Source organism: Sorex fumeus, unplaced genomic scaffold (genome assembly GCF_029834395.1).
Source record: "Sorex fumeus unplaced genomic scaffold, SorFum_2.1 ptg000029l, whole genome shotgun sequence".
NCBI classification, from domain to species: Eukaryota; Metazoa; Chordata; class Mammalia; order Eulipotyphla; family Soricidae; genus Sorex; species Sorex fumeus.
The window spans coordinates 2,016,195-2,041,721 of NW_026606086.1; the positions used below are offsets into that span (position 1 = coordinate 2,016,195).

At 61.6% G+C, this 25,527-nt stretch overlaps 1 protein-coding gene across 1 annotated transcript in view; it reads left to right on the forward strand.

Annotated features, from left to right (window-relative positions):
- Nucleotides 1–22,561, forward strand: part of FLT4 (fms related receptor tyrosine kinase 4) — a 34,095-nt gene extending 11,534 nt beyond the window's left edge. Inside the window, exons 2-30 of the mRNA XM_056115567.1 lie at nucleotides 1,280–1,376; nucleotides 1,697–1,941; nucleotides 2,908–3,020; nucleotides 3,129–3,291; nucleotides 3,360–3,499; nucleotides 3,796–3,964; nucleotides 4,070–4,187; nucleotides 4,806–4,960; nucleotides 5,317–5,479; nucleotides 7,710–7,833; nucleotides 9,115–9,223; nucleotides 10,536–10,916; nucleotides 11,057–11,203; nucleotides 11,286–11,417; nucleotides 11,734–11,840; nucleotides 12,405–12,540; nucleotides 12,928–13,032; nucleotides 13,249–13,362; nucleotides 13,578–13,666; nucleotides 13,829–13,976; nucleotides 14,403–14,497; nucleotides 15,071–15,193; nucleotides 16,366–16,477; nucleotides 17,517–17,616; nucleotides 17,765–17,870; nucleotides 18,318–18,469; nucleotides 19,501–19,621; nucleotides 21,460–21,545; nucleotides 22,209–22,561. Of these exons, the coding sequence (XP_055971542.1) occupies nucleotides 1,280–1,376; nucleotides 1,697–1,941; nucleotides 2,908–3,020; nucleotides 3,129–3,291; nucleotides 3,360–3,499; nucleotides 3,796–3,964; nucleotides 4,070–4,187; nucleotides 4,806–4,960; nucleotides 5,317–5,479; nucleotides 7,710–7,833; nucleotides 9,115–9,223; nucleotides 10,536–10,916; nucleotides 11,057–11,203; nucleotides 11,286–11,417; nucleotides 11,734–11,840; nucleotides 12,405–12,540; nucleotides 12,928–13,032; nucleotides 13,249–13,362; nucleotides 13,578–13,666; nucleotides 13,829–13,976; nucleotides 14,403–14,497; nucleotides 15,071–15,193; nucleotides 16,366–16,477; nucleotides 17,517–17,616; nucleotides 17,765–17,870; nucleotides 18,318–18,469; nucleotides 19,501–19,621; nucleotides 21,460–21,545; nucleotides 22,209–22,386 (4,028 nt within the window). The 3' untranslated portion in view covers nucleotides 22,387–22,561. The remainder of the gene's footprint in view (nucleotides 1–1,279; nucleotides 1,377–1,696; nucleotides 1,942–2,907; nucleotides 3,021–3,128; nucleotides 3,292–3,359; nucleotides 3,500–3,795; nucleotides 3,965–4,069; nucleotides 4,188–4,805; nucleotides 4,961–5,316; nucleotides 5,480–7,709; nucleotides 7,834–9,114; nucleotides 9,224–10,535; nucleotides 10,917–11,056; nucleotides 11,204–11,285; nucleotides 11,418–11,733; nucleotides 11,841–12,404; nucleotides 12,541–12,927; nucleotides 13,033–13,248; nucleotides 13,363–13,577; nucleotides 13,667–13,828; nucleotides 13,977–14,402; nucleotides 14,498–15,070; nucleotides 15,194–16,365; nucleotides 16,478–17,516; nucleotides 17,617–17,764; nucleotides 17,871–18,317; nucleotides 18,470–19,500; nucleotides 19,622–21,459; nucleotides 21,546–22,208) is intronic.
- Nucleotides 22,562–25,527: the final 2,966 nt, after the last annotated feature.

Consider the following 25,527-nt stretch of genomic DNA (forward strand, 5'->3'; position numbering starts at 1 on the left):
AAGACAGAGCCAAGAGTAGCCCCTGAGCACAGCCAGATGTGACCCCCCGCCAAGTCCACAAGACAGAAAAAGACACCAGCCAGCACTTGCATAAAAGGCTACACATGCGTATACACATACAAATGTATATATGCACACACATGCAAACATGCACAATATATCACACACAGGACCAGAGCGATATCACAGCGGATAAGAGTAGGGCGTTTGCCCTGCATGTGGCCGACCCGGGTTTGATTCCCAGCATCCCATATGGTCCCCTGAGCCCTGCCAGGAGTAATTCCTGAGTGCAGAGCCAGGAGTAACCCCTGTGCATCGCCGGGAGTGATCCAAAAGGAAAAAAAAAATCACACACAAGTGTGCATGTGCACTCACAGGCGTGTATGTACAAGTGTGTGCACACACATGCATGTGTAAATATGCACCCATGTGCAAGGGTACATGTATGTACACATATGTACTGTGCAATGCACAGGTGTGCATGCAATCTATACACATATTGCATGGGCATATGTGTACTTATAAATATATACATGCATGCACACCTACACACATGCCCATGCACACACATATACACAATATATAAATACCTACACATCCACATGTGTGCACACACATGTATGCATGCATGTGCAAGTTGGAGGTATATGTACATATCTACATGTGGACGCATGCATGTATACATGTACACATGTGTGCACATCAGCACATGCCTACATACACATGTACCCACATGCATATGCACACACAGGTGCATAGGCATGCATACATACATGTATGAAATGTCTATTCTATCTCCCACCATGAGGACATGGTGGCAGCTGGGTGGGTTGCCATCTGGGTCTGGGGGGCCAGAGGAAATTCCCAGCGGAGGTGGCAAAGTGGGATCCTTATGGTGAGCCCGTGGGAACATCTGGAGGTTTGAGGGGGCCAGAAGTGGGTGAGAGGGACACGAGGGAGAACAGAAGGAGATGGAGCCAGAGGCGTGAGAGGGACCCCCCCCTTCGCTGAGCCAGGGAGGGGCACGGCCCCATGCAACATTTCAGGGGGGTCTGATGTCTTTGGTGTTGGGTGAGTTGGGGAGGGTTCCACATGTCTGTAACAGGAGAGAGGGGGTAACCCTCAGGAGATGCCCTCGGGCCTCCCCCTGCTCGGAGGCTGCAGCCTCCTCCCTGACCTGAGCGCAGCCCACCAAGGCCTGTGGTGGGCTCAGGCCTGCCCTGTCACGGGGCCACAGAACCTGCTGAGGCAGCCCCCCACTAACCCTGCACCCCCCCAGGCCTGGTCAGCAGCTATTCCATGACCCCTCCGACCCTGAACATCACAGAGGAAACGTTTGTCATCGACTCTGGGAACAGCCTGTCTATCTCCTGCAGGTACGGAGTCCCTGCCAGGGACGGGGGTGGGAGGCGGGGGGCCACTCCTTCCAGGCAGGCCGAGGGGGCCCAAACACCAAGCAGAGAGGCTAAGTTTATGGAGGGATTCAGACACAGGAACCCCAATTCATCACGCACCCCCATGCTTCTGCCACCACCCAAGCCCACCCGTCCTCTCTGCAGACCCAACTAAGACCCAAAGCCCAGATTTCCTCCAGGGAATGGGGGCTGCGTTGCATCAGGCTGTTCCCAGTGTGAGCCAAGCGTGGACAGAGAACCCCCCCAAGGGTGGCCCCCCGAATTGTGCCTCTCTCCTCCAGGGGTCAGCACCCCCTGGAGTGGGCCTGGCCCGGGGCTCAGGAGGTGCCGGCGCCAGGCGAGAAGGAGGCCGAGGATGCTGGGGCCGTGCAGGACTGCACGGGGACAGATGCCAAGCCCTACTGCAAGCTGCTGGTGCTGCGGGCGGCACGTGCCAATGACACAGGCGCCTACCGCTGCTACTACAAGTACATCCGGGCGCGCATCGATGGCACCACCGCCGCGGGCACCTACGTCTTCGTGCGAGGTCAGGGGGTGGCCTGAAGGTGTGGCCAGTGGGGTGGGAGCGGTCTCGGACCCCAAGACGTGGGGCTGGAGGAGGGTCCTGAGGCCTGGAGTGTGGCTGGAGTGTGACCTAGGCTGGGGCGTGTCCTAGAGTCCAGCGTGACCCAGAGGATAGGCCTGAGACTGGGAGCCTGGCTAGGGCTGTGGGTGGGCCGGGTGCCCAGGCGGCCCAAGGCCAGCCCTCAGGTCTGGACATGTGGCCTGGGTTCCAGAAGGACGTCCTGGCGCCTGGGCTCGCGGCCTGGGCCGTGGCCTTGAATCTGGAGGTTGGTCTGGGCAGGGTCCGAGCATGGTCTGAGGCCTGAAGGGAAGCTGGGGTGAGAGCTCTGGGCAGTGGCATAGACTGTGGGTAGGACGCTTTCCTGGCGCACACTCTGCCCAGCCGGGTTCAGTCCCTGGGGCCCGTTATAATCCCCTGGGCTCACCGGGAGTGACACCTGAGCACAGAATCAGGAGTGACCCTGAGCACAGAACCAGGAGTGAGCCCTGAGCACAGAGCCGGGAGTGACCCCAGCTGGGAGTCAGCCTCAAGCACAGAGCCAGGAACGAGCCCTGAGCACAGAGCCGGGAGTGAGCCCTGAGCACCGAAGCAGGAGTGAGCCCTGAGCACCGAACCAGGAGTGAGCCCTGAGCGCAGAGTCAGGAGTAACCCCTGAGCACAGAGCCAGGAGACAGCCCTGAGGTGTGGCCAGTGGGGTGGAAGCGGTCTGGGACCCCAAGACGTGGGGCTGGAGGAGGGTCCTGCCCCAGAGCTGGGAGTGACCCCTGAGCACAGAGCTGGGAGTCAGCCTCAAACACAGAGCCAGGAGTCAATCCTGAGCACCGAGCCAGGAGTGAGCCCTGAGCACAGAGCCGGGAGTGACCTCTGAGCACAGAGCCAGGAGTGAGCAACTCAAACCCAGGAATACTAACCGTTCAAATCCCCCAGACTCCGAGCAGCCCTTCATCAACCAGCCAGGCACGCTCCTGGTGGACAGGAAGGACTGGATGTGGGTCCCCTGCCTGGTGTCGGTCCCCGGCCTCAACGTCACTCTGCGCTCGGTACAGCCCCCCGCCCCGTGTCCCCGTGTCCCCGCCCCCACCTCCCCCGGCCGGCCCTTCCCGGCCGGCCCCTGACCGCCCCCCCCCCCCCCCGCCCCGTCCCCGCAGCAAAGCACGGTGCTGCGGCCCGACGGGCAGGACGTGGTATGGGACGACCGGCGGGGCATGCGCGTGCCCGTGGCGCTGCTGCGGGACGCGCTCTACCTGCAGTGCGAGGCCACGAACGCCGGCCGCGCCGTCCTGTCCAGCCCCTTCCTGGTGCACGTCACAGGTACGCCACGCAGGGGGGCCCCCCGGGGCTCGGTTGGCGGGGCGCGCGGTCACTCCCGTGTGTCGCAGGCAACGAGCTCTACGACATCCAGCTGTACCCCAAGAAGTCGCTGGAGTTGCTGGTCGGGGAGAAGCTGGTGCTGAACTGCACCGTGTGGGCCGAGTTCAACTCGGGGGTCACCTTCGAGTGGGACTACCCGGGCAAGCAGGTGAGGGGCGCCCCCGGGGCCGTGGGGCCCCTGTCACTGTCCCGCAGCCCCAGGGCTCCCGCCCCACGCTGCCCCCCCCCCCCAGCGGCCCCTCTGTGGCCTGTCCGCTGGGCAGTCAAGGTGCAGGGCAGAGGCTAGCGGAGGGCACCCCTGCCCCGCAAGGGAGAGTCCAACAGGAGGTCTGGGTCCGCACGGCTCCCGGGTCGGGGCTGGGGGCGGTCACTTAACAGGCGCCCCGCCCCACCCCTGCTCTGAGGACGGCCCCGCCCCACCCCGACACGCCCCTGCTTGGGCAGGCCGAGCGCGGCTCCTGGGTGCCTGAGCGACGCTCACAGCAGACGCACACCGAGCTGTCCAGCATCCTGACGGTGCACAACGTCAGCCAGCTGGACCTGGGCCCCTACGTGTGCGAGGCCAGCAACGGCGTGCAACGCTTCCGCGACAGCACCCAGGTCATCGTGCACGGTAGGCCGGGCCGGGTGGGCCCACCTGCTTTCCTGCGAGTACAGCCCCTTCCCGCCGGCCACTGGGAGCAACCCTCCCACTGACCCGCGTGCTCCTGTCTGGCAGAAAAGCCCTTCATCAGCGTCGAGTGGCTCAAGGGGCCCGTCCTGGAGGCCACGGTGGGGGACGAGCTGGTGAAGCTGCCCGTGAAGCTGGCTGCGTACCCGGCGCCCGAGTTCCAGTGGTACTGCCCGCCCCCTGACGCCCCGCCTGGGTCTCACCCTTCACCCGCAGGGATCTCCCTCCAAATGCAGTATCCCACTGGGGGAACGCCGACTGGGTTGGGACCCTCACCCAGCCCTGGGGCCAGTGGGAGTGCGGGTACAGCCCTATCCCTATGGGGTGAGGTGTCTGCACCTTCTTGAGATCCCCAAACCCTGGGAGAAAGACCCCCCCAACAGCGCTCACCTGTGAGTGGGCGGGAGCACCCGTTTAGGTCCCCAGGTACCGCGGGGGTACATGGGAGGGCCCACAGGTGTCAGCAGTGGGAGGTGCCAGGGGTTAGAGGAGTATCCCTGACCTCCAGAGTGTCAGCCTGGGAAGGGCCACGAGGTGTTGAGGGGCTTCCAGGTATCCGGGCCTCTAGGTGCAGCAGACCAGAGCCCACCCCCTTGCTCTGCTTTCCTGACCAGCGCTGACACCCCCCCCCCCCATGCACACTCACTCACACTCACACACACACACACACACTCACTCCTTGGTCTGGATTGGTCCTGAGGCCTCCAGGACCCCGTGACAGGCCCGGGAGGAGAGCTGGAGTAGCACCCCTGGCTCACACATCCCTGCACCTTGTCCTCTCCAGGTTCAAGGACAACAAAGCGGTGTCGGGACGCCACAGCCCGCACACGCTGGTGCTCAAGGAGGTGACCGAGGCCAGCGCAGGCACGTACACGCTGGCCCTGTGGAACTCAGCGGCGGGCCTGCGCCGCAACATCAGCCTGGAGCTCGTGGTCAACGGTGAAGGGGCTTGGGGGCTTCCAGGGGCGGTGGGCTGGGGCTCGGGGGGAGCTCAAGGGGATGGCTGGGGTGGGTTGGGGAGAGGTGGGGTGGGGCTCCCAGGGTGGAACAAGGCTCCTGGGGCGGGCCCCCTGTGAGCAGGCTCCAGGGAGGGTTCCCAGGGTGGGGTGGGCTTCCCACTGGGCAAGGCTCCCGAGGGGCCAAGTAGGGCAGGGGCCCTGGATCCCTGGGGCCACACTGCCTCCCTAGGGCACTAGGAATCAGTAAGGGCGGGGGAGTGGGGCGAGGACAGGCCCTGTTAGCTGTGCTCTGCCAGAAAGTGTGCGGGGACACTGACCAGTGCCCTGCGCCCACAGTGCCCCCGCACATCCACGAGAAGGAGGCCTCATCCCCCAGCGTCTACTCCCGCCACAGCCGCCAGGCCCTCACCTGCACGGCCTATGGGGTGCCCGCCCCACTCAGCGTCCAGTGGCACTGGCGCCCGTGGACACCCTGCAAGCTCTTCAGCCAGCGCAGCCTGTGAGTGGGCTCGCCTGTGGCCCCAGCCCAGCACCCCCACTTCCCCAGGCGTCACTGCCAAACCCATCCCTGAGAGTCCCGGCCTGCCCTCCCCCCGCCTGAGGTCTCCTGCCTGGCAGCTCACATCCTCTGAGCCTAGGGGCAGGCCGAGACCACTGATGCTACATAACTGCGCTATCCGGAGAGTCTGCCTCCCGCCAAAGACAGGACCTGGGTGGACCCAGATTCATCCCAGAGGCTCCCTCCCATTGGCTTATTGCATATGGCAGACCCTTTTACTTTGGGTTTGGGGGCCACACCCAGTGGCACTCAGGGATCACCCCCATGGGGTGCCAGGGTTCAGACTCGGCCACTTACAAGGCAATGTACATTTCCCGCTGTACTAACTCTCCAGCACCCCTCCCCCGAACCCCTTTTTAGAGGAGAAAGCTGAGGGTCAAAGCGGAAATGAGTAATTCCTGAGTGCAGAGCCAGGAGTAACCCCTAAGCATCGCCGGGTGTGCCCCTGCCCCTCCAAAACAAAGAAGTAGCAGCTTGATTGTTGGGTCTTCCTCCTGTCCATGGTGCTGGGCATCGGGAGGATAGCCAAGGAGAAACACCAGCAGAAATGAGGACCTGGACCAGTGAGGGGAGGGCACTTCCGGGGCGGGGCTACCGGTGGGTGGGGCTTCAGGTGGGTGGGGCTTCCCGCTCTAAGGTACTAGGGAGCCCGTGATGGTTGAGGGGAGGGCCTGTCCCATTTCCCATTTTCTATTTTGTGGGGAGTGGAGGGCTCCTAAGATCCCATTCTGATCCATGGCACCATATAGGGACTGCCGAGCCCTGCCAGGAGTGATCCCTGCACATTGAGCCAGGAGTAATTACTGAGCACTGTTGAGTATGGTTCAAAAACAAAACAAAAAGCGTTCAGGGGACCCATGGGCTTTTCCAATACCACAAGTTCAAGGGCTTCTCAGAGATTTTTTTCTAGAAGCGGGAGAGACCCTTTGAGGCACTCAGGGGGCGGGGACAGTTGCTTTGCACAAGGGAGCCCCAGGTTTGATCCCAGCTACAGCACGATCCCTGGAGCATAACCGAGTATGGTTGCTAAGCATGTGTGGTCAAAACATTATTTTTTGCTTTTTTGGGGGTCACACCTGGCGATGCATAGGGGTTACTCCTGGCTCTGCACTCAGGAATTACTCCTGAGGGTGCTCTGGGGACCTTATGGGATGCTGGGAATCGAACCCAGGTCGGCCACGTGCAAGGCAAACGCCCTACCCGCTGTGCTATCGCTCCAGCCCCTGGTCCCAACATTCTTTCTCTGAATGGGACCCAGCGGTGCTCAGGGACCACTCCTAGCATGGCTCAGAAAACCAGAGATTGAACCAGGGCATGCCATGTGCAAGCAATACAGCCTTATCTGCTATATTATCTCTGGCCCTCCTCCAATATTTTGTATAAAAAGAGATTCTTCTAGGGGCCAGAGAGATAGAACAGCAGGCAAGGCACACTTGCCAACATAATCTCCAGAACCACCCAGGAGTGATTTCTGAGCACAGAGCCTGGAGGAATCCTCTGAGCACTGCCCGGGATGGTCACCCCAAACCCGGGGGAAAGATTATTTAAAAAACTAGAAGGGCTGGAGAGATGGTACAGCATGTAGGGCACTTGCTGGCACATGGCCCACACGGTTCAATTCTCAGCATTCCATATGGTTCCCTGAGCCCACCAGGAGTGCACCCTGAGTGCAGAGCCAGGAGTGAGCCCTCACCACCACCAGCTGTGGGCCCAAAACCACAATTATTAATATTATAAATTTTAAAATATGGCTGGAGAGCAGTACAACAGGAAAGGTGCTCGCCTAGCATGGGGCCAGTCCGGGTTCAACCCCAGCTCCCCATAGGTACCCTGAGCACAGCCAAATATGACTCCAAAAAACTCCCTCTCCCTGAAAAAATATAACAAGAAATAATACAAGGAGAAATTCTCTGAACCATGCACATTCTGGGGCCAACTGGCACATACGTCTGTGCCCCAGGAGCTGCTCTGCCGAGCTAAGCCAGCTAAGAAGCCCTAGGAGCACCCCCACTTGCTGATGACCACATCAGAGACCCCTGAGACCTCAGGCCCTAGCTGCTTCTGGCCTGAGGATTAATCTTAGTGCCCTGCTGCCACGGATGATGACAGAGCCCTTCCCCCACCCTCGGCACTCTAGCCCCAATCTCCAAGTGCCCCTTCATGTCTCCAGCACCCGGAGACAGCGGGATGAGATACCCCAATGTGAGGACTGGCGGGAAGTGACCACACAGGACGCCGTGAACCCCATTGAGAGCCTGGACACCTGGACCGAATTTGTGGAGGGAAAGAATAAGGTACAAGCCCGTGGGCTGCAGGAGGGGAGCCTGGAGGTGAGGCATCGGGTTGCAAGGCTGGACAGGCGATCCATCCTGTCCTTTCCTTCCTGACCTGCCCAGCCCGTGGAAGGCTGCGAACGGGACCTGTCCGTGGTGTGTCTGGGTCCCAATCCCGCAAGAGGCAGGGACTGAGGTTCTAGTCATGTGGCCCAGTCATGGGGCTCAGCCAGTCACAGGCCTCTGTGTGGGGGCGCGTAGGGGCCGACAGGTCCCCACCAGAGGCTGCTGAGCGGCCAAGCCCAGGCTGGGGATCAAACCTCAAGGAACCCAAACACGGGGGGAGGGGGAGTGAACAAAGGCATCCACTTCCTCCAGCCACTTCCTGTCCCCTCCACACCTTCGGAGCCTCTTCCTGTTCCAGGCCTTGCCAGGAAGTGCCCAGCTTGTGGGTGGGGGTGCGGGGTCTGGAGATGCACTAGGGAGGACTATAGGGTCTCCTGACCCATCTCCCCTGCTTCCCAGCCTCCTACCCCCCCTCCCTACACACACACACACACACACACACAGTGTCTCCCCCAAGATGGACATGAAGTGGTCCAGGGAGCAAAAGGGGGATATGACCAAGGTCCCTCCTGCCGTAGTCAGTTGCAGGGCCACAGCCTGGGCACTCTCGGGCTGTGTACCCTCTATACCCTTCGCACCCTCGTGTACCCTCTGCCCCCCATCTTGCCTGGAATTCATAGTTCGGACACTGTCCCTTAGGTTTTTCGGGGGTTTGTTTATTTGTTTTTTGGGGGGCCGTACCCAGTGATGACCCCCCAAAACTCCCTCCCCCTGAAAAAAATTAACAAAGAAAAAATAATACAAGGAGAAATTCTCTGAACCATGCGCATTTTGGGGCCGACTCGCACATGCGTCTGTGCCCCAGGAGCTGCTCTGTGGAGCTAAGCCAGCTAAGAAGCCCTCGGAGCACTCAGAGAGTGCTTGGCACTCAGAGAGATTAATCCTGATCGCACTCAGGGGGCCATGTGGGATGCCGGGACACCCTCTCCACTGTACCCTTTCCAGCCCTGTGTCCTTAGCTTCCCAGGGGAGTCTGCAGCCCTCTGCCATGCGAGGGCTTCAGCTCCTCCTTCCTTGCCTTCCACACCTGGTCTCCTGGCTTCCAGGACAGACCCAGAGTGGAGCTTCAGTTTCCCTCCCTGGACTCTGAGCCCCACAGCAGCCTCCAGGCAGTGGGGGGAGGCGGAGGGAAAGAGACAGGACAGGAGGCAACCCCCGGTTTTGGCTTCCATCTAGACGGTCAGCAAGCTGGTGGTTCAGGATGCCAACGTGTCGGCCATGTACAAGTGCTTGGTCTTCAATAAGGTGGGCCAGGATGAGCGGCTCATCTACTTCTACGTGACCAGTGAGTCCTGGGGAGGGGCAGAGACTTCCAGAGGGCAGCGGACTGCCCGGGAAAAAGAGACCCGAATAAGCCCGGAGTTGGGCAGAGCACTTGGTTTTGTTTGGTTGGTTTGGGAGCCACACCCAGCAGTTGTCAGGGGTTACTCCTGGCTCTCCTCTCAGGAGTAACTCCTGGTGGGCTCAGGGGACCATATGGGATACCAGGGATTGAACCTTGATCAGCCATGTGCAAGGTAAGTGCTTATCCTTTGACTATCGCCAGGGTCCCCGGGGAAGACACTTGGATGTGAGCGCAGGTGTGGGTTCATGTGCTTGAGTGACACCCTCTGTCCCCAACCTCAAGGCACCAACCCTGGGGTGCCCTCTTGCTCCCCACAATCTCAACCAGCTCCATTCCCTTCCTGCCACCTTTGTAAGCATCTTTTTAAAAGTAATTGTTGGTTTTGAAGTGCTCATGGGCCTCCTGAGGAATCACTCAGGATCTTCTGGGGTCTTGGGGACTGAACCTGGCTCTGCTTCATGCGAAGCGAGTGTCTTCCTGGTTGTCCTAGCTCTCCGGCACTCACTCTTGCTGTATGTCGCCCTGAGCATAAGGGGTGGAGTGGGGCACTTCCAGTGATCCCAGCCAGACTGGTGGCTACATTTGGGGAATCCCAAGTGCAGCTTGACCCAGACCCTATGCAGTACCAGGACTGGAACAGTGGTCATCTCTCTCTGGTTCATCCCTTTACAATGTTGACAACACCAGGAAAACAGGCGAGAGAGAATAGTACACAAGCAGGTAACGTGCTCACCTGCCTTACCTTGCCCACAGCAGACCCTGGTCCTACCCCTGGCACCCCATAGGGTCCCCTGAGCCCCACCAGGAGTGATCCCTGAGCACAGAGCCAGGAGGAAACCCTGGGCACTGCAGGTGTGGCCAAAATAATAATAATAATAAAAGCCATAAAGGAGAGTTGACTGGAGGATTGGGGGGGGGATGTAAGGATGGGGGGGTTCTAAAGCTAGGCACCCCAGGAAGAGTTTAGGCAACAGGGACTAAAGAAATCTGCAGATAGGGCCTGACAGACAGAGAGGGGGTCAGTGAGGAATAAGGGGGCTTGGCCAGCAGGCACCACATAATAAGGAACCAGGGTTCCTGAGGGTGGAGGGCAGAAAGAGGAGAAATCCCTGGGAGACGTGGGGGGCAGGGATGCGTTGGTTTTTGGAGCTAGCTCACTTGCCAGGAGCAAGCTGTGCCCTGGGCTGAGCCCTAGAACCCCAGGACGGACGCGGGCCCCGTTCCACGCGCCCACGGGTCTCCTCCCTCCTAGCCATCCCCGACGGCTTCAGCATCGAGTCGGAGCCACCGGACGAGGCGCTGGAGAGCCAGACCGTGCGCCTGAGCTGCCAGGCCGACAGCTACACCTACGAGAACCTGCGCTGGTACCGCCTCAACTTGTCCACGCTGCACCAGCCCGAGGACGCCGCCGCCCCGCGGGGCAACCCGCCGCTGCTGGACTGCAAGAACGTGCACCTCTTCGCCACGCCGCTGGCCGCCAGCTTGGAGGAGGCGGCGCCCGGCGCGCGCCACGCCACCCTCACTCTCACCATCCCGCACGTGGCGCCCGAGCACGAGGGCGACTACGTGTGCGAGGTGCGCGACCGGCGCAGCCATGACAAGCACTGCCACAAGAAGTACCTGTCAGTGCAGGGTGAGGCGGGCGGGGGTCTGGGGGGCGCGGGCGGGGCGCGCGGAGCTGCAGGGTCGCCCCCAGCTAGCCCGGGGGTGGCTGGGGACTGGGGCGCGGGCCCGCACTCCGCTGCCCCCTACAACCCCCCCGCCCGCCCCCAGCCCTGGAGGCCCCCAGGCTCACGCAGAACCTGACGGATCTCCTGGTCAACGTGAGCGACTCCCTGGAGATGCGCTGCCCCGTTGCCGGCGCGCACGTGCCCAGCATCGTGTGGTACAAGGACGAGCGGCTGCTGGAGGAGGAGTCCGGTAAGGGGTTGGGGGAGGGGGGCGCGGGGGTCAGAGGGCAAGCCGGGACCTCAACCTCCCCACTCCAACCGCACCTGTGCAGGAATCGACCTGGCCGACTCGAACCAGAAGCTGAGCATCCAGCGCGTGCGCGAGGAGGACGCGGGCCGCTACCTGTGCAGCGTGTGCAACCCCAAGGGCTGCGTCAACTCCTCCGCTACGCTGGCGGTTGAAGGTCCGGCCCGCCCGGCCCGCCCGGCCCGCCCGGCCCCTCCCCTCCCTGCACTGCCCGCCCCGCCCCGCCACACCCTACCCTGCCCTGATCCCGCCCTGCCCTGCCCCGCCCCTCCTCTCCCGCCCTGCCCTGCCCCACCCAGCCCACCCTGCCCTGTGCTACCTTGCCCTATCCTGCCCCGCCCACCCAGCCCTGCACCGCTCTGCCCTGCCCAATATTCCCCCAGGGAAGCCCCCCCCCCTCTCAAGAAGCGCAGCTGAGCCCAGCACCTCTGCACATGTGCTCACGGACACCGCCCCCTTTTCTGCCCACGCAGGCTCTGAGGAGAAAGGCAGCATGGAGATCGTGATCCTGGTGGGCACCGGGGTCATCGCCGTCTTCTTCTGGATCCTCCTCCTCCTCATCTTCTGTAACATGCGGCGGGTGCGCATGCCTCCCCCTGCGGTCCCCTTCCCTGGCCCTCCACCCTGCCACCCCCTAAGGAGTAAGACCCCCTCCCACACGTGCGCGCCCCCACCTCCTGTAAGTCTCAGCTCCCAGCACTCTCCATCCTGTCGGCCTGTCCTGGGCCACACTGGCAGGGGACACTCAGACGTGGCTGAGGGACCACGCGGTGCAGGGAGAGAATTGAGCCTTCTGCACGCAAAGTCTGCTCAGTTGCCCTTTTGATTCTTTTGTTTTTTTAATTTTTTACTGGTTTGGGGGCCCCACCCGGCGGTCCTCAGGCTTATTCCTGGCTCTGTGCTCAAGGATCATTCCTGGCAGGGCTGGGGGACCCCATGAAGTGCCAGGGACAGAAAACAGGTCGATCACATGCAGGCAAGCCCCCTACACGCCACTGTTGCTCCAGCTTAAGGGACCCCTGGAGCCGCCTCCCTGGCCCAGGAGCCCCAATGCTGTCTGAGAGTCCCAAATGCCCAGGCTAGCCCTCTCTCCTGCCCCCGCTGGATTGCCCAGTCAGCAAGCCCTTTCCGCCCCCTACCCCAGCCGGCACATGCAGACATCAAGACTGGCTACCTGTCCATCATCATGGACCCTGGGGAGGTGCCCTTGGAGGAGCAGTGTGAATACCTGTCCTACGATGCCAGCCAGTGGGAGTTCCCCCGCGAGCGGCTGCACCTGGGTGAGGCCCCCCGCGCTGACCGCCGGGGTCTGCTGGAGGCGGCGGAAACCCCTCCCTGGTTAGAGCTGGCCAGCCGGCCTCGCCTCCCGCCTCCACCTGGCCTGGCTGTCCAGCTGGGCGTGCGTGCCCCTGCAGCCCAGAGACCCGTTCCCAGGCTCCCGAGGTCACTTCCTGCGTGGTGAGCGGGACGGGCCCGCCTGTCACACCTGCTGGAGAGGATGCAGCCTTTCCTGCCCCTCTGCGCCCTTCCCGCGCCCCTGCGCTTCCTGTTTGGCAGTGGGGGGGGGCTTCCCTCCCCCAGCCTGGCCTTCCTTCCTGGCCGTCCCGCGGGTGGCCCTGGCTGCCCACCCCATGGCGCCTCACCTGTCTGTCCACCACCCCGTCCAGGGAGGGTCCTGGGCCACGGGGCCTTCGGGAAGGTGGTGGAGGCGTCGGCGTTCGGCATCCACAAGGGCGGCAGCTGCGACACTGTGGCGGTGAAGATGCTGAAAGGTGGGGAGGTGCCAGGGTGATGCTCTGGGTGCTGGAGGGTGACGGGGGAAGCGGTACTCGCTAGGGTCCCGCCCGGGCCCTCCGGGTGGGGGAGGCCAGAGCAGGGTCGGGGAGCCTGTGGGACAGGCAGCATGGGCACCAAGGCAGTGGCCGGAGAGGGGGACACGCGGGAAGGGGGGGCAGGAGCGGTGGGGAACGCAGCCCCTGCCCCCTCAGAGGGTGCCACCGCCAGCGAGCACCGCGCCCTGATGTCGGAGCTCAAGATCCTCATCCACATCGGGAACCACCTCAACGTGGTCAACCTGCTGGGGGCCTGCACCAAGCCCAACGGTAAGGGTCCACCTCAGCGCGGTCAGCCTCAGGGGCCCCACCAAGCCCAATGGTGAGGGTCCCCGCAGGGGCACCGCCCGCCATGGGGGTGCGGGACCCGGGGCATGTGGCTTGGGTGGGGGACGCGTGACTGGAGCCTGCGGGGCCCACAGCACACAGTGCTCCTGCCAAGTCACCCAGCGGCCCCCTCCCCTCTCCCCCCTCCCCCGCACCAGGCCCGCTGATGGTGATCGTGGAGTTCTGCAAATACGGCAACCTCTCCAACTTCCTGCGCGCCAAGCGTGACACCTTCGCCCCCTATGCGGTAGGTGGGCGCCCACACCGGGTCCCGGGGAGTGCGGGGATCAGTGCGGGGTGGGGGGCGGCCCCGACCCCGGCCAGCCTTCACAGCCCTATAGAATAAGTGCGGGAGCTTGAAGGGGAGATGGGGGACGGCCCCAACTCGAACCGCCTTCACACCCTGTAGGAGAAGTCGCCCGAGCAGCGCAGGAACATCCGCGCCCTGGTGGAGGGTGCCAAGGCCGACCGGAGACCCCCGGGCAGCGACAGGGCCCTGCTGGCCAGGCTGCTGGTGGGCAGGGGTGCGGCGGGGCGGGCCCCTCCCGTGCACGAAGGTGAGAGCACCTGGCTGGCCTGTTCCAAGGACATGTGCCAGGGAGGAGTTGGGGCGGGGATCCCCCACGTGCCAGAACGGTTTGCGCTAGAGACTGCATGCCCAGGGGTCTGGCGGCTTCCCAGGCCCTGGGCTTTGCCTTGGGGATCCCGGGAAGGGGTTTGCTTGGATGAGGGGGTAGGGGCGTCCAGGATGAGAGAGTGGGCGCTGCACCCTGGAACGCAGCCGTCTCACTGCTCCAGACTGGTGGACGCTGGTGGCAGCCCAGGGACAGAGGTGGGCAGGGGTCCACTTACTGCTTAGCCGGTGGGGGGGGGGGCTCAGGGGTCTAAGCCGCTCCAGCCGAGTCTGGTTGCCTAGACCATCCCGGGGTGGGCTGGGAGGGGCGTGGGCTGGGGGACCCATCCTGAGCGGCCCCTCTGAACAGCCCAGGACCTGTGGTTCCGCCCGCTCACAATGGAGGACCTCCTCAGCTACAGCTTCCAGGTGGCCCGCGGGATGGAGTTCCTCGCCTCCCGCAAGGTGAGGCGCGGCGGGGCCAGGGGGTGTACCCTGCCCGCGCGTCCCCGACCCCGCCCGCGCCCCCGACCCCGCCCGCGCGCCCCCGACCCCCGCCCGGGGGTCCCCGACCCCCACCCGCGTGCTCCTGACCCCCTCCGGGTGCCACCGACCCCAGCCAGTGTGCCCACGACCCCCATCCGCAGGCCCTATGAGCCCACTCCCCCGGGACTCGGGCGGGCCTGAGGCGTGTTTCTCCGTTTAGCCTAGAAGGACCCCCGGTCTAGCGCCTGGAAGTGGCCCTTGTTGGGGGCCCCAGAGCGCAGCACCACGGCCAGAGCCCCCTGTGCAGAGTTCCGTGCGCGCGCTTGGAGCTTTCTGCTCCACCCCCTCAAGTTCCGTTTCACTCCGAGCTCGGGGTCCCCTGAAGTTCTTCGCGCCCAGTGATAGGCTGTGCCCCCTCCAGAGTCCGGCCCCGCCCTGCCCAGCACTCGGCCCACCCGATCCGGAGATGGGCCCCAGCTCTGGCGGGCGGCTGCCCCCTCCAGGAGGCCGCACTGACCCCGCGGTCCCCGCGGCCTCCTCCCTATCCGCTAGTGCATCCACAGGGACCTGGCCGCCCGCAACATCCTGCTCTCAGAGAGCGATGTGGTGAAGATCTGTGACTTCGGGCTGGCGAGGGACATCTACAAGGACCCTGATTACGTGCGCAAAGGCAGCGTGAGTGCGGTCATGGGCGGTGTTGGGGGGGTGGGGGGCTGCTGACACGTGCCTCGGGCCATGGATGGAGGAGCGCTGAACACACACTGTCCACGTGCAAGATCAGACCCTGATTCAAGGAACTGGGTGTCCCCCAGCCGCACCCCTGTGCTTGGGATGGGGAAAGTGTTTAAGAAGCTAAGCAGGGGCCAGAGAGATGGGACAGTGGCGAAGGCCTTACAAGGAGCCTTACAAGGAGCCAACCCCGGCTCAACCCCCAGGACTCCTTAGCGACCCCTGAGCACTGCCAGGAGTCAGCTCGGACTCAGAGTTTGGAATAAATCCTGAACACAGCTGAGCGTGGCAAACAATCAACAAATATATATATATATATATATATATAGTAAAAAATATATATATAAAACTTTCACTTTTGTCCCATTGTTTATCAATTTGCTCGAGCAGACCCAGTAATGTCTCCATTGTGAGACTTGTTGTTAGTGTGTTTGGCATATCGAATTTGTCACGGGTAGCTTGCCAGGCTTTGCCGTGCAGGCGAGATACTCTTGGTAGCTTGCCAGGCTCTCCAAGAGGGGCGGAGGACTCGAACTCGGGTCAGCCATGTTGGCTGCGTGCAAGGCAAACACCTTACCTGCTGTGCTATCGCTCCAGCCCATACACACACAAACACACACACACACATATGTGTGGGCCAGAGAGATAGTACAGTGGGTAGGGTGCCGGCTTTGCATCTCATATGGTCCCCTGAGCACTGCCAGGAGTGATTCCTGAGTGCAGAGCCAGAAGTAACCCCCGAACATTGCCAGGTATGTCCCCCAAAATAAATAAAAATACAAAGCTGTCTAGCAGAGATCCCCGAGTCTGGATGGAGTCTGGTTTATCACAGAGGAAAGGTTAGATGCTAAGGATGGCATGTTGTTTTGGGGGATAGAGGGGGGAGGAGGTCCCTTGTGAACCCTTTACAAGGGTGCCATCAGAGGTGGGTTTTTTTGGTTGTTGTTATTGTTTTTGCTTTTGGGGTGCAGGGAATGGAATCTGGGTCAGCTGCATGAAAGGCGAGCGCCCTCCCACTGGACTATTGCTTCGTTCCCCCAAGCCTTTCTCGGGGTGTGGGTCCAGGGATGGCCCTGCCCTCTCAGCCCTCTACCATGGAACTCCCACCCCACCCCTAGGCGCGGCTTCCCCTGAAGTGGATGGCGCCTGAAAGCATCTTCGACAAGGTCTACACCACGCAGAGCGACGTGTGGTCCTTCGGGGTGCTGCTCTGGGAGATCTTCTCCCTGGGTGAGTGCTGGGCGCCCCAGTCTCTGTCATCTCCACACAGACCAGTCCCAGGGTGAGTGTTGGGCACATAGTACCCCAGCCTTTGTCATCTCTGGCACAGATCAGCCCCAGGGTGAGTGCTGGGCACATAATACCCCAGCCCTTGTCATCTCCGGCACAGACCAGCCCCAGGAAGGGCAGGGTGCTCCTGTCTGAACCCAAATCCTAGAGTAGACTGGGCAGCTCACTGCTGAGACGGGCCTGCTCTAGTAAAGGGGGGCAGACCAGGGGGAACCTGGTGCCCAGTTCACAGGGGCACCTCTCTGAAGCATCCCATGGGAACCCCAGGATCCAGAAACTGTCTGGGGAGGGGAGGCCCTCATTGGGCAAGATAGAAAGTTCTGGAATGAATGATGCAGATGGGTGGTGAGACTGTCTGAGGGGCCCTTGTGGTCTTTGCAGGGTTCCCCAGGGCCAGTTCAAACAGGTGAGCACCCAAGGGTGGCTACAGGGCAGATAAGGAGGCTGGGGATGGGTGGCATCTATATCCCCAAACCAGTGGGTGGGGTGGGGGCTGGGGGTTGAGACCTCCTGGGGTGTGGAGAGTCGAGGGGTGCCCCGGCTCCGCGGCTTATCCCTGGGGACAGGAGGAAAGGCCTAGAGTTGTGGGTACTTCGAAGGCAGGCAGAGCCACAGGACTCGGGAAGCGGGTGCAGGGCGAGAACCCCACCTCCCGACACAGGTGTCTGTAGCAGATGCAGACTTAGAAGCTCAGTGCCCGTCGTGGTCATTCCATGATCGGGGTCACCCCAGTGGGGATCATGAGTCAGCCCAGTGGTGTCAGCGGGGTTGGGGGAGGGACACCACGCAGTGCCGAGGAAAAAAATCGGGGTCCGGCTCGCTCCAGCCCTCTGCACATGCCCACCCCCACTGCCCCCCACTTCCTCTCTGAGGGCTGGAGATCTTGAGGGGAAGGCACCTAGCGGGGGCCCAGAACAGAGGTGCCAGGGGCAGGTACCAGTGCCCCGCTCTCCTCACCCCTGCTAACTTCTGCCTCCAGGCGCCTCTCCTTACCCCGGGGTGCAGATCAACGAGGAGTTCTGCCAGCGGCTGAAGGAGGGCACGCGCATGCGGACCCCGGACCTGGCCACCCCCGCCATGTGCGTGCCTGGCTTGTGAAGCAGTAGCCCCCACTGCCCCCTGTACCTGCACCCCCCGAGGGAGGGCATCCCGCAGAGACGCAAACCCGGGGGTTCCAGGACGGGCAATGCCCCCACACCACTTCACCCCTCATCTCTCTCCCCTCAGACGCCGCCTCATGCTCAGCTGCTGGTCAGGGGACCCCAAGCACAGACCATCCTTCTCTGAGCTCGTGGACATCCTGGGGGACCTGCTCCAGGGCAGGGGGCAGCAGGTGAGACCCAGGTTCTGCACCTTTAGACGCTGGTGTCACCCCCTTTTCATCTCTCTGCCCCCCACACTTGACCACCCCTTGGTGGCTGTGTCCCTCCCCACAGGGCTGCCCAGGGACAGGGGACAAACCTGGCTCAGACTCATGATGGCCAGTACCGGGGTGGGTAGCGGGCGGCCAGTTTTCTGCACCTCTCACGAGGGTAGGGTGTGAGCTGGACCCTGGTGGATTCTGCACTGAGGGGGGGATGCTCTGAAAAATCCCTGGGGTCACTCCCCTAGGTCCCCGGGGGTCACTGGGGAGGACCAGCCTTGCTCATTCCACGGAGAGACGGACATCCACAGCCCAGCAGTGGGGCTGATGGGGATTCACAGGCTGCGGGTTCCTGAGCTGAGCGGGGAACCCACTCAGCGGGGATGGAGCGTCCAGCTGCTTCTGTGCCCCTCGCAGGATGATGATGAGGTCTCAGCCCCCGGTGGCTCTCAGAGCCTAGACGAAGACGATGATGGCGACAGCTTCCTGCAGGCATCCACCACCGCCCTGCACGTGGCCCAGGTTGACCACAGCCCCCCCAGCCAGCATCGACACAGCCTGGCCGCCAGGTCAGCCCCGCCCTCCCCTATGCAGCTAGGAAGAGAGAGGAAAGCAGAGTGTATGGAGGGGATAACGGAGGGGCCACACACGAATTCAGGGGTTAAGGGGCTGCGGAGACGGGATGGCATGGAAGGCCTGGCCGGCCACTGGCCTGGGTTCCAGCCCCCACACCACAGAGTGGCCCTGACCCTGCTGAGAGTCAGCCCTCAGCACCGCTGGGTGTCAACCCAAACAGCAGAGGACAGCAGTGTGTGGCAGTGGGAGGGGGCTGCTGGGGTGGGCTTCTGCACCCCTCAAGGGCGTGACCTTGGAGCACAGGCAGAGCACAGGGCACTCAGCGGGCAGGTGGGGCAGTGGAGGGGAATCAGGGGCTGCCAATGTGGATCCCGGACGCCGGGCAGGCCCCCCACGGAGCAGAGGCAAGCACAGAGCCCACCTCGCCCCCCAGACCCCAGTGAGATGCTCCTGATCTTGGCAGCTGAGCCCTAAGGAAGGCTGCAACTCACCAGAGAATCTGGTTTCTCTCCCAGCCCTCAAACACGCACACCAAACACACATGCGTGTTCTTATGTGCATACACGCAGTGCACATGTCGATTTATGTGTGCCTGTGTATGTATGTACCCATACATAGTTCATGTCTGTTGGGCGCACATATCCATGTGCGCATGCTCACAGTGCACAAACAGTCATGTGGATCTACATGCATATTCACCTGGGTGCACAGAATAGATGTGTGCTCATGTGTGCACACACATGCAATGTAAACATGTATGTGATATGAAGATTGTGTAAACACGCACCTTGTAGTATACATGCATGCACATGTGTCCCTGGGAAGCTGAGTGCCGGCCTTTTCTGGGCGATCCCTGGGAGGGGCCCCAGGAAGGGGACCAAGCCAGCCCTCAGCACCCCCAGGTCCCCGTCCTGTACCCCAGGTCCCCCCCTCCTGGGAATTAGGGGGGCAGGAGGGAAGGGGAGGGGCTTGGGGCAGGCCGCGCATGCTTAGGTGTTCCTGTGCTACCTACCTGCCTCCACAGATACTACAACTGCGTGTCCTTCCCGGGGTGCCTGGCCCGGGGCCCGCAGGCCCAGGAGCCGTCCAGAATGAAGACGTTTGAGGAGTTTCCCATGACCCTTACTACCTACAAAGCCTCAGTGGTAAGTAGTAGGGAGTGGCGTATGCTGCGCCCCAGCCTCTCCCCAGACTCTTGGGGGGCAGACGGAAGCTGGCATGGGCAGGGCACGGATGGTATCCGAGCAGCAGGGGGCTGAATTCCGAGTCTTACCTCTCCCATGGACTCTGCCCCCGTGCAGCCCCCAGCACCCACAGGAGAAGGACAGGTCTTGCCACTGCAGGACCTCCTGAGTCTGCCTGCGAGGGTCCGCCTTGGGGTGTCTCCCTGCCCTGGGGGAAGGGCTTGGTGGTCCCCAGGACAGAAGCAGGCACTGGGGCCCGTGTTGGTCTCCACTGTGGGCAGAGCCTGTCCAAGCCAGCGATTCCACTTCCAGAAAGGCAGCCTGAGGCTTCTGGAACCTTCCAGTTCGAGCTCCCCGCAGCTGGGTCTGAGTGAGCTGGAGGCGGGAGGTTGGGTGGCGGTCAGTGCGGTGGGCACTGGTTCTGCAGACAAGGACCCAGGTCCTGCAGCCTCGTGAAGATCCAAGGGCCCCTGCAGCTCACCAGTGCCCTGTCCTTCTGGGCCATTCCTGGGAGAGCCACGTCACACGTGATCTGGCTACCCGCAGCTCAAGTGCGCCCTTTCCTGCAGCAAGATACGCATGCGTCACACATGCATGCACACACAGCACAAGGACATATAAACGCAGGCAGGTCACACATACATGTATGTGCAGTACATATACACAGCGCACACCATGTGCATGTGTCAAACTCATGTATATACACCAGAAATGTGTACACATGCTTGCACTCATGTGTTGTAAATGCATATACCTGCATTTACTTGTGGGTTTTTTGTTCGTTTTTGGGTCACACCCAATGCCCAGGGCATACTCCTGGTTCTGTGCTCAGGAATCACTCCTGGTGGGCTCAGGGGACCCTTTGGAATGCTGGGGATCAAACTTGGGTCGGCTGCATTCAAGGCAAGTTCTCTCCCTATTACTCCAGCCCCGTGTGTGCATATATATATAGGCATCCCTTGCACAGAAATGCACACAAGCTCATGCATAGGCATATGCACATTACACTGTGTATGTTCAAACATTTGTATACGCACATGTGTGTGCGCACACACTTATGAACATGCCTTGCACCTGCATACACACACAGCAGCCTTGCAAACACCACCCACACAGACACAGCACCCACAGACACAGCAACCACACAGACACGGCACCCACACAGACACAGCACCCACAAACAGCACAAGCAGACATGGCACCCACAGACACGGCACCCACACAGACATAGCACTCACAGACACAGCACCCACAGACACAGCACCCACAGACATGGCACCCACAGACACGGCACCAACACAGACAAGGCACCCACACAGACAGGGCACCCCCAGACATGGCACTCAAAGACACGGCACCCACAGACACATGGCAGCCACACAGATACGGCACCCCCAGACACGGCACCCACAGAGACAGGGCACCCGTGCACAAGGCCACGTCCGGGCCATGTAGCAGCTCCCGCAGAGCTCAGCACCCTCCTGCTGCTGGGCCCCTTTCCCCTGCTGCTCCTTTCTGCCCTCAGCATTCACTGACCACCCTCCAGGGACCCCCATCAGCCACCTCGTAGGCACTGTCCAGACCATCCCACTCACTCCCCTCTCCCCCATTCCCAGCCTCAGTTCCTCTTTCTAGCCCTGACTCATACCCAGGTTGGGGAAAGGGTCTTCTCGGGATCCACTGGACAGGACGCATGTTAGTGACCGAGGACCAACCATGCGGGGGACAGCTACCCCTTTGCCTAACGTTAGGATGGACCCTGATGGGGCCTCCGACCTTGGCACACTTGTTCCGCACAGGACAACCAGACGGACAGCGGCATGGTGCTGGCCTCGGAGGAATTCGAGCAGCTGGAGAACCGGCACAGACAAGAAAGCAGGCTCAGGTACCAGGGCCCCCAGCCTGTCCATGCCAGGCCATACCTGTCCCTGTCCTTGCCTTCTGTGAGGTGGGAAAGCTGCTCTGATACCCGGGAAGATCCACCATGCCCAGCCAAGGTGGACAGTTCTTTTCTGTTTTGTTTTTGGCTGCACCCAGTGATGCTCAAGGGTTACTCCTGGCTCTGCACTCTGGGATCACTCCTGGCGGTGCTCAGGGGACCACATGGGATGCTGGGGATCGAACCACTTGTACAGGTCGGCCGTGTACAAGGCAAACGCCCTTCCCACTGTACTGTTGCTCTGATCCCCGGCAGGCACAGTTCTTGAGTTTGATCCCTGGCACCACATACCCCCACCAAGCAATGCGAAGTATGGCTCTTCCATTTTTCCAGAACCTTCTCCCACACCTTTGATGTCACGTCAGGAGCCAACAAGGCTCTTCCATGTATTCTGGAACCTTCTCTCACACTCATGTGTATGTGAGTGCGTGTGTGCACACGCATACTCATACGTGCATGCTTGCACCTGTGTATGTGAGTGCACATGAATGCCTGTATCTGTGCATGTGCACGTGCCTGCATTTCTGATGCCTCGAGTTCTGGGAACTGTCGTTCCTTCCTGCCTTGCTTCTCCCCGTGTCTCACCCCCGCCCTCTCCTGTCCCCACAGCTGTAAAGGAACCTCTGGCCACCACAGGGATGGGGACGAGGCCACCGGGGCATCCCCACACCCCCGCGGATCCCGCGCCATCCAGGTGTTCTACAACGGGGAGTACCGAGAGCTGCCGGGCGCCGAGGGGGGCTGTGTGTCGGCCCGTGAGCCTTTCTCCACTGACAGCAGCTTCTGACGCTGCCCACGCGGCCCCCCAAACCCTGGGCTCTGCGTCGCCACGAGCAGAGGGGTCCAAAACTGGCAGAACCCATAGTTCTGGCAGGAAGTAGACCCTCCCCCCGTTCTCCCTCCCTAGCTGAGGAGAGGGACCCCCAAGACGACCATAGTTGCCCCAAAGTCATCACCCCTGCTGCCAGGGTGCCCTGTGGAGGAAAGGGTCTCCTTTTCCGCCTACCTGAAAGGGAGTCCCCCACCCCCTGCTGGGCACTGAGGACCCCATTTCTATACAGGATCCGTAGGGGGTTCTGGGAATCCACAATGGCACACGCAGGGGGGCTTGCAGCCCCTCAGACACCAGCACCCCCTCTGCCCTCCTGCACCCCAGTATTCAAGGCCCTCTCCCAGCTCCATGTCAGAGCAACACAGGAGGAATAGAGGAGCGCCAGGGCCTCTCCCGCAGGTGGGCTAAGCAGTGAGCCCCTTGGGGCTTCTCCCTGCGCCCACTCCAGCCCAGTGCCACTTCCCAGGGGGGCCAGAAGAATGAGGCCCTGGAAAAAAATGTTTCCGTGCCAGCTTTAATGGTGGTAGACACTCGCAGAGCACTGGGTGAGGACTTCCCACCGCTCACTTTCCTAAGTGCTTCTGCCAGCAGAAGAGAGCCCCTTGGAGAGCTGCAGGCCCCTGGACAGGCTGGCATCGGGGCCCAGGTCTGGAGCTGAGGGCACCCCACTGAAGTCACCCAAATCTGGCTCTTACATCTGCCTCACCCCTAGGAGAGACGGATCCATGGGAGGTTTGGGGCCAGCAGGATGGTCATGCATCACTCTGCTCCGCCCCCAGGGCTGCCCTAGTCACTCCCGGACTGGTCAAGCACCCGCCCCAGCTGGGGTGCAGCCAGGCCCCCTTTTTGCAGGCCAGAGTCATTCTGCCCACCCTTTCCCAGCTTACAAACAAGACCCAGCCCCTGCCCCACCCAGGAGACGCTTGCAGGACAAGTGACAATTGTGCAGTGAGCAGGGGCTTGCCCAGCAGACCCCCCTCCACCCCGTCCGCGGTTCGGGAATGCTCTGGGGCTGTCCCCCTTAGACATCACCAGCGAGATGGAGCCAGTTAATGCCCTGAGGCCTTCCCCCGTCAGAGGAGCGACACGGAGGGGCGAGGGCTCAGCCCGAGAGACCCGGGATCCCCCAGACCCGCTGCTCGGGCTGTGCCACCCCGGGTCTGGAAAACACCGGGAGAAGCCCCGCCGCTCCTCCCTGCCCCCCACCCGGGCTCCGAGCAGGGCTGAAATATTTAACCAGAGATAATAATAAACCTGATGCCAGTCTGGACTGGGGTCGCTTCTGCGCCGCAGCTAGGGGTGGTCGCATCACCCGCGCGCTGGGTCCTGGCACCGCGGCGGGGTACCCGCCTGCAGTTCCACACGGTCGCCGGCAGGGGGGGCGCGGGAGGCGGCGGCAATCCCCCACTCCGAGCGGTGGATGTGGCTCCTAGTAGCATCTCTTTGTCCCATCTTGGGCGGGGTGGTGGTTTGTGTGTGTGGGGGGGAGGAGTGTTGTTGTTGTCTTGCTCAGGAATCCCTCCTGCCTGTTGGTGTTCTTTGTGCTCAGGAATCCCTCCTGCCAGTGCTCCTCTGTGCTCAAGTGCCCCCTATGGTGCTCAGGGGCTGCTCCCGGTTCTGTGCTCAGTATCACTCCTGGCAGTCCGGGATGGAACAGGAGGTGGCCGAGCCAGCAGACACTCTCCCGTGGTCCTGCTTCCCTGGCCCTTAGGTGCTTTTGGCTTTCTGTCGGGGACACACACCTGGCTGTGCTCAGGTTCCATTCAGGGCTCAGGAGTCACTCCCAGCAGTGCTCAGGAGACCCTGGGGTGTTGGGGAGGGAATCAGATCTCCTGCTGGTCACCTGTGCTTTAAGCCTTGACATGGCACTATTCCCCCTTTTTTAGGGGGTGGGTTGGGGGCCACACCATATGAGCTCAGGGCTTACTCCGGTTTTGCACTCGTGGATACTCCTGGCAGGCTCAGGGGACCCATGGGATGCCGGGGGTCAAACCCAGGTCAGCAGATGCCCTCCTTATCCAGAGCATGGCAAAGTCCCTGCCATCAAGCCCTCCATACCAGCACGTGCCCCTCGTACCCATCACCCCATATGCCCTGCTGGATTCTGATGTCGGGGCGCTCTGAGTAGGGACCCCCACTTCAGTGCACACAGCCCCCCAGACCTGGGTGTGGCGGTGAGGTCAGCACTGCAGTGACCAGGCCTGAGGGTTGGTTCTCTCTGACCTACCTGAGGGCAATCCTGGTGAGGGAGCAAAGCTGTCTGTCCGTCTGTATATCCGTCTCACTCTCATTTCCTCTCGCCTTCTTTCCTTTTCTTTACAACCTCCCTTCCCTTCCTTCTTCCTCCAGCTTTCCTCCCCTCTCTTTCTTCACTCTTCCCCTGACTCCTTCCCTCCCTTCTTTCTCCTCCTTTCCTCCTGCTCTTCCTTCTTCATTTCTTTCCCCTCCCTCCTTCCCTTCCCTTCTTTCCTTTTCCTGTCTCCTTCCCTCCTCCTTTCTCCCCTCCTTCCCCCCTTCCTCCCTCCCTCCCTTCTTCCTCCCTTCCTTCTGCTCCTTTCCCTCCTCTCCCTTGCTCTCCTTCCTTTTTCTTCCCTCGTACACCCAGCTGTGCTCAGGAGTGCCCCCTGGCGGTGCTCGGGGAGAACCCACAGAAGGGCTGGAATTGCCCAGGGACTTGGTGCTCTCCCAGGCTTGGAGAACAGGGGGAGAGATGGGGAGATCTGAGGAAGTGACGACGTGCTGCTTCTTGTGGCTCAGAATTTGGAGGGGCAGATGCAGACAGGAGAGCTGGCTGCTGGGTAGGAAGAGGCTGCGCCTGGGCTTGGGGGCGGGGAAGAGTAGCATGTGACACACAGGAGGGGAAGAGCCCTGCGAACTCCTGGGTGCTCGTCCCAGTGGTGTTTAGGAAAGTCCCTCCTCAATGGTCTTTTAGAGAGTCACCCTCACCTTCCTGGCTGCACATTGGGGTTTAAGGTGGTTCAGACCGGGAGGAGGGGGAGGAAACCCAGGACAGGAACAGGGCAGGCCCGAGGGAAACCCACACTGCGTAGTTTCTGCGAGCCAGGGAAGGTCGGCGATCCAGAGATCCAGTTGGAA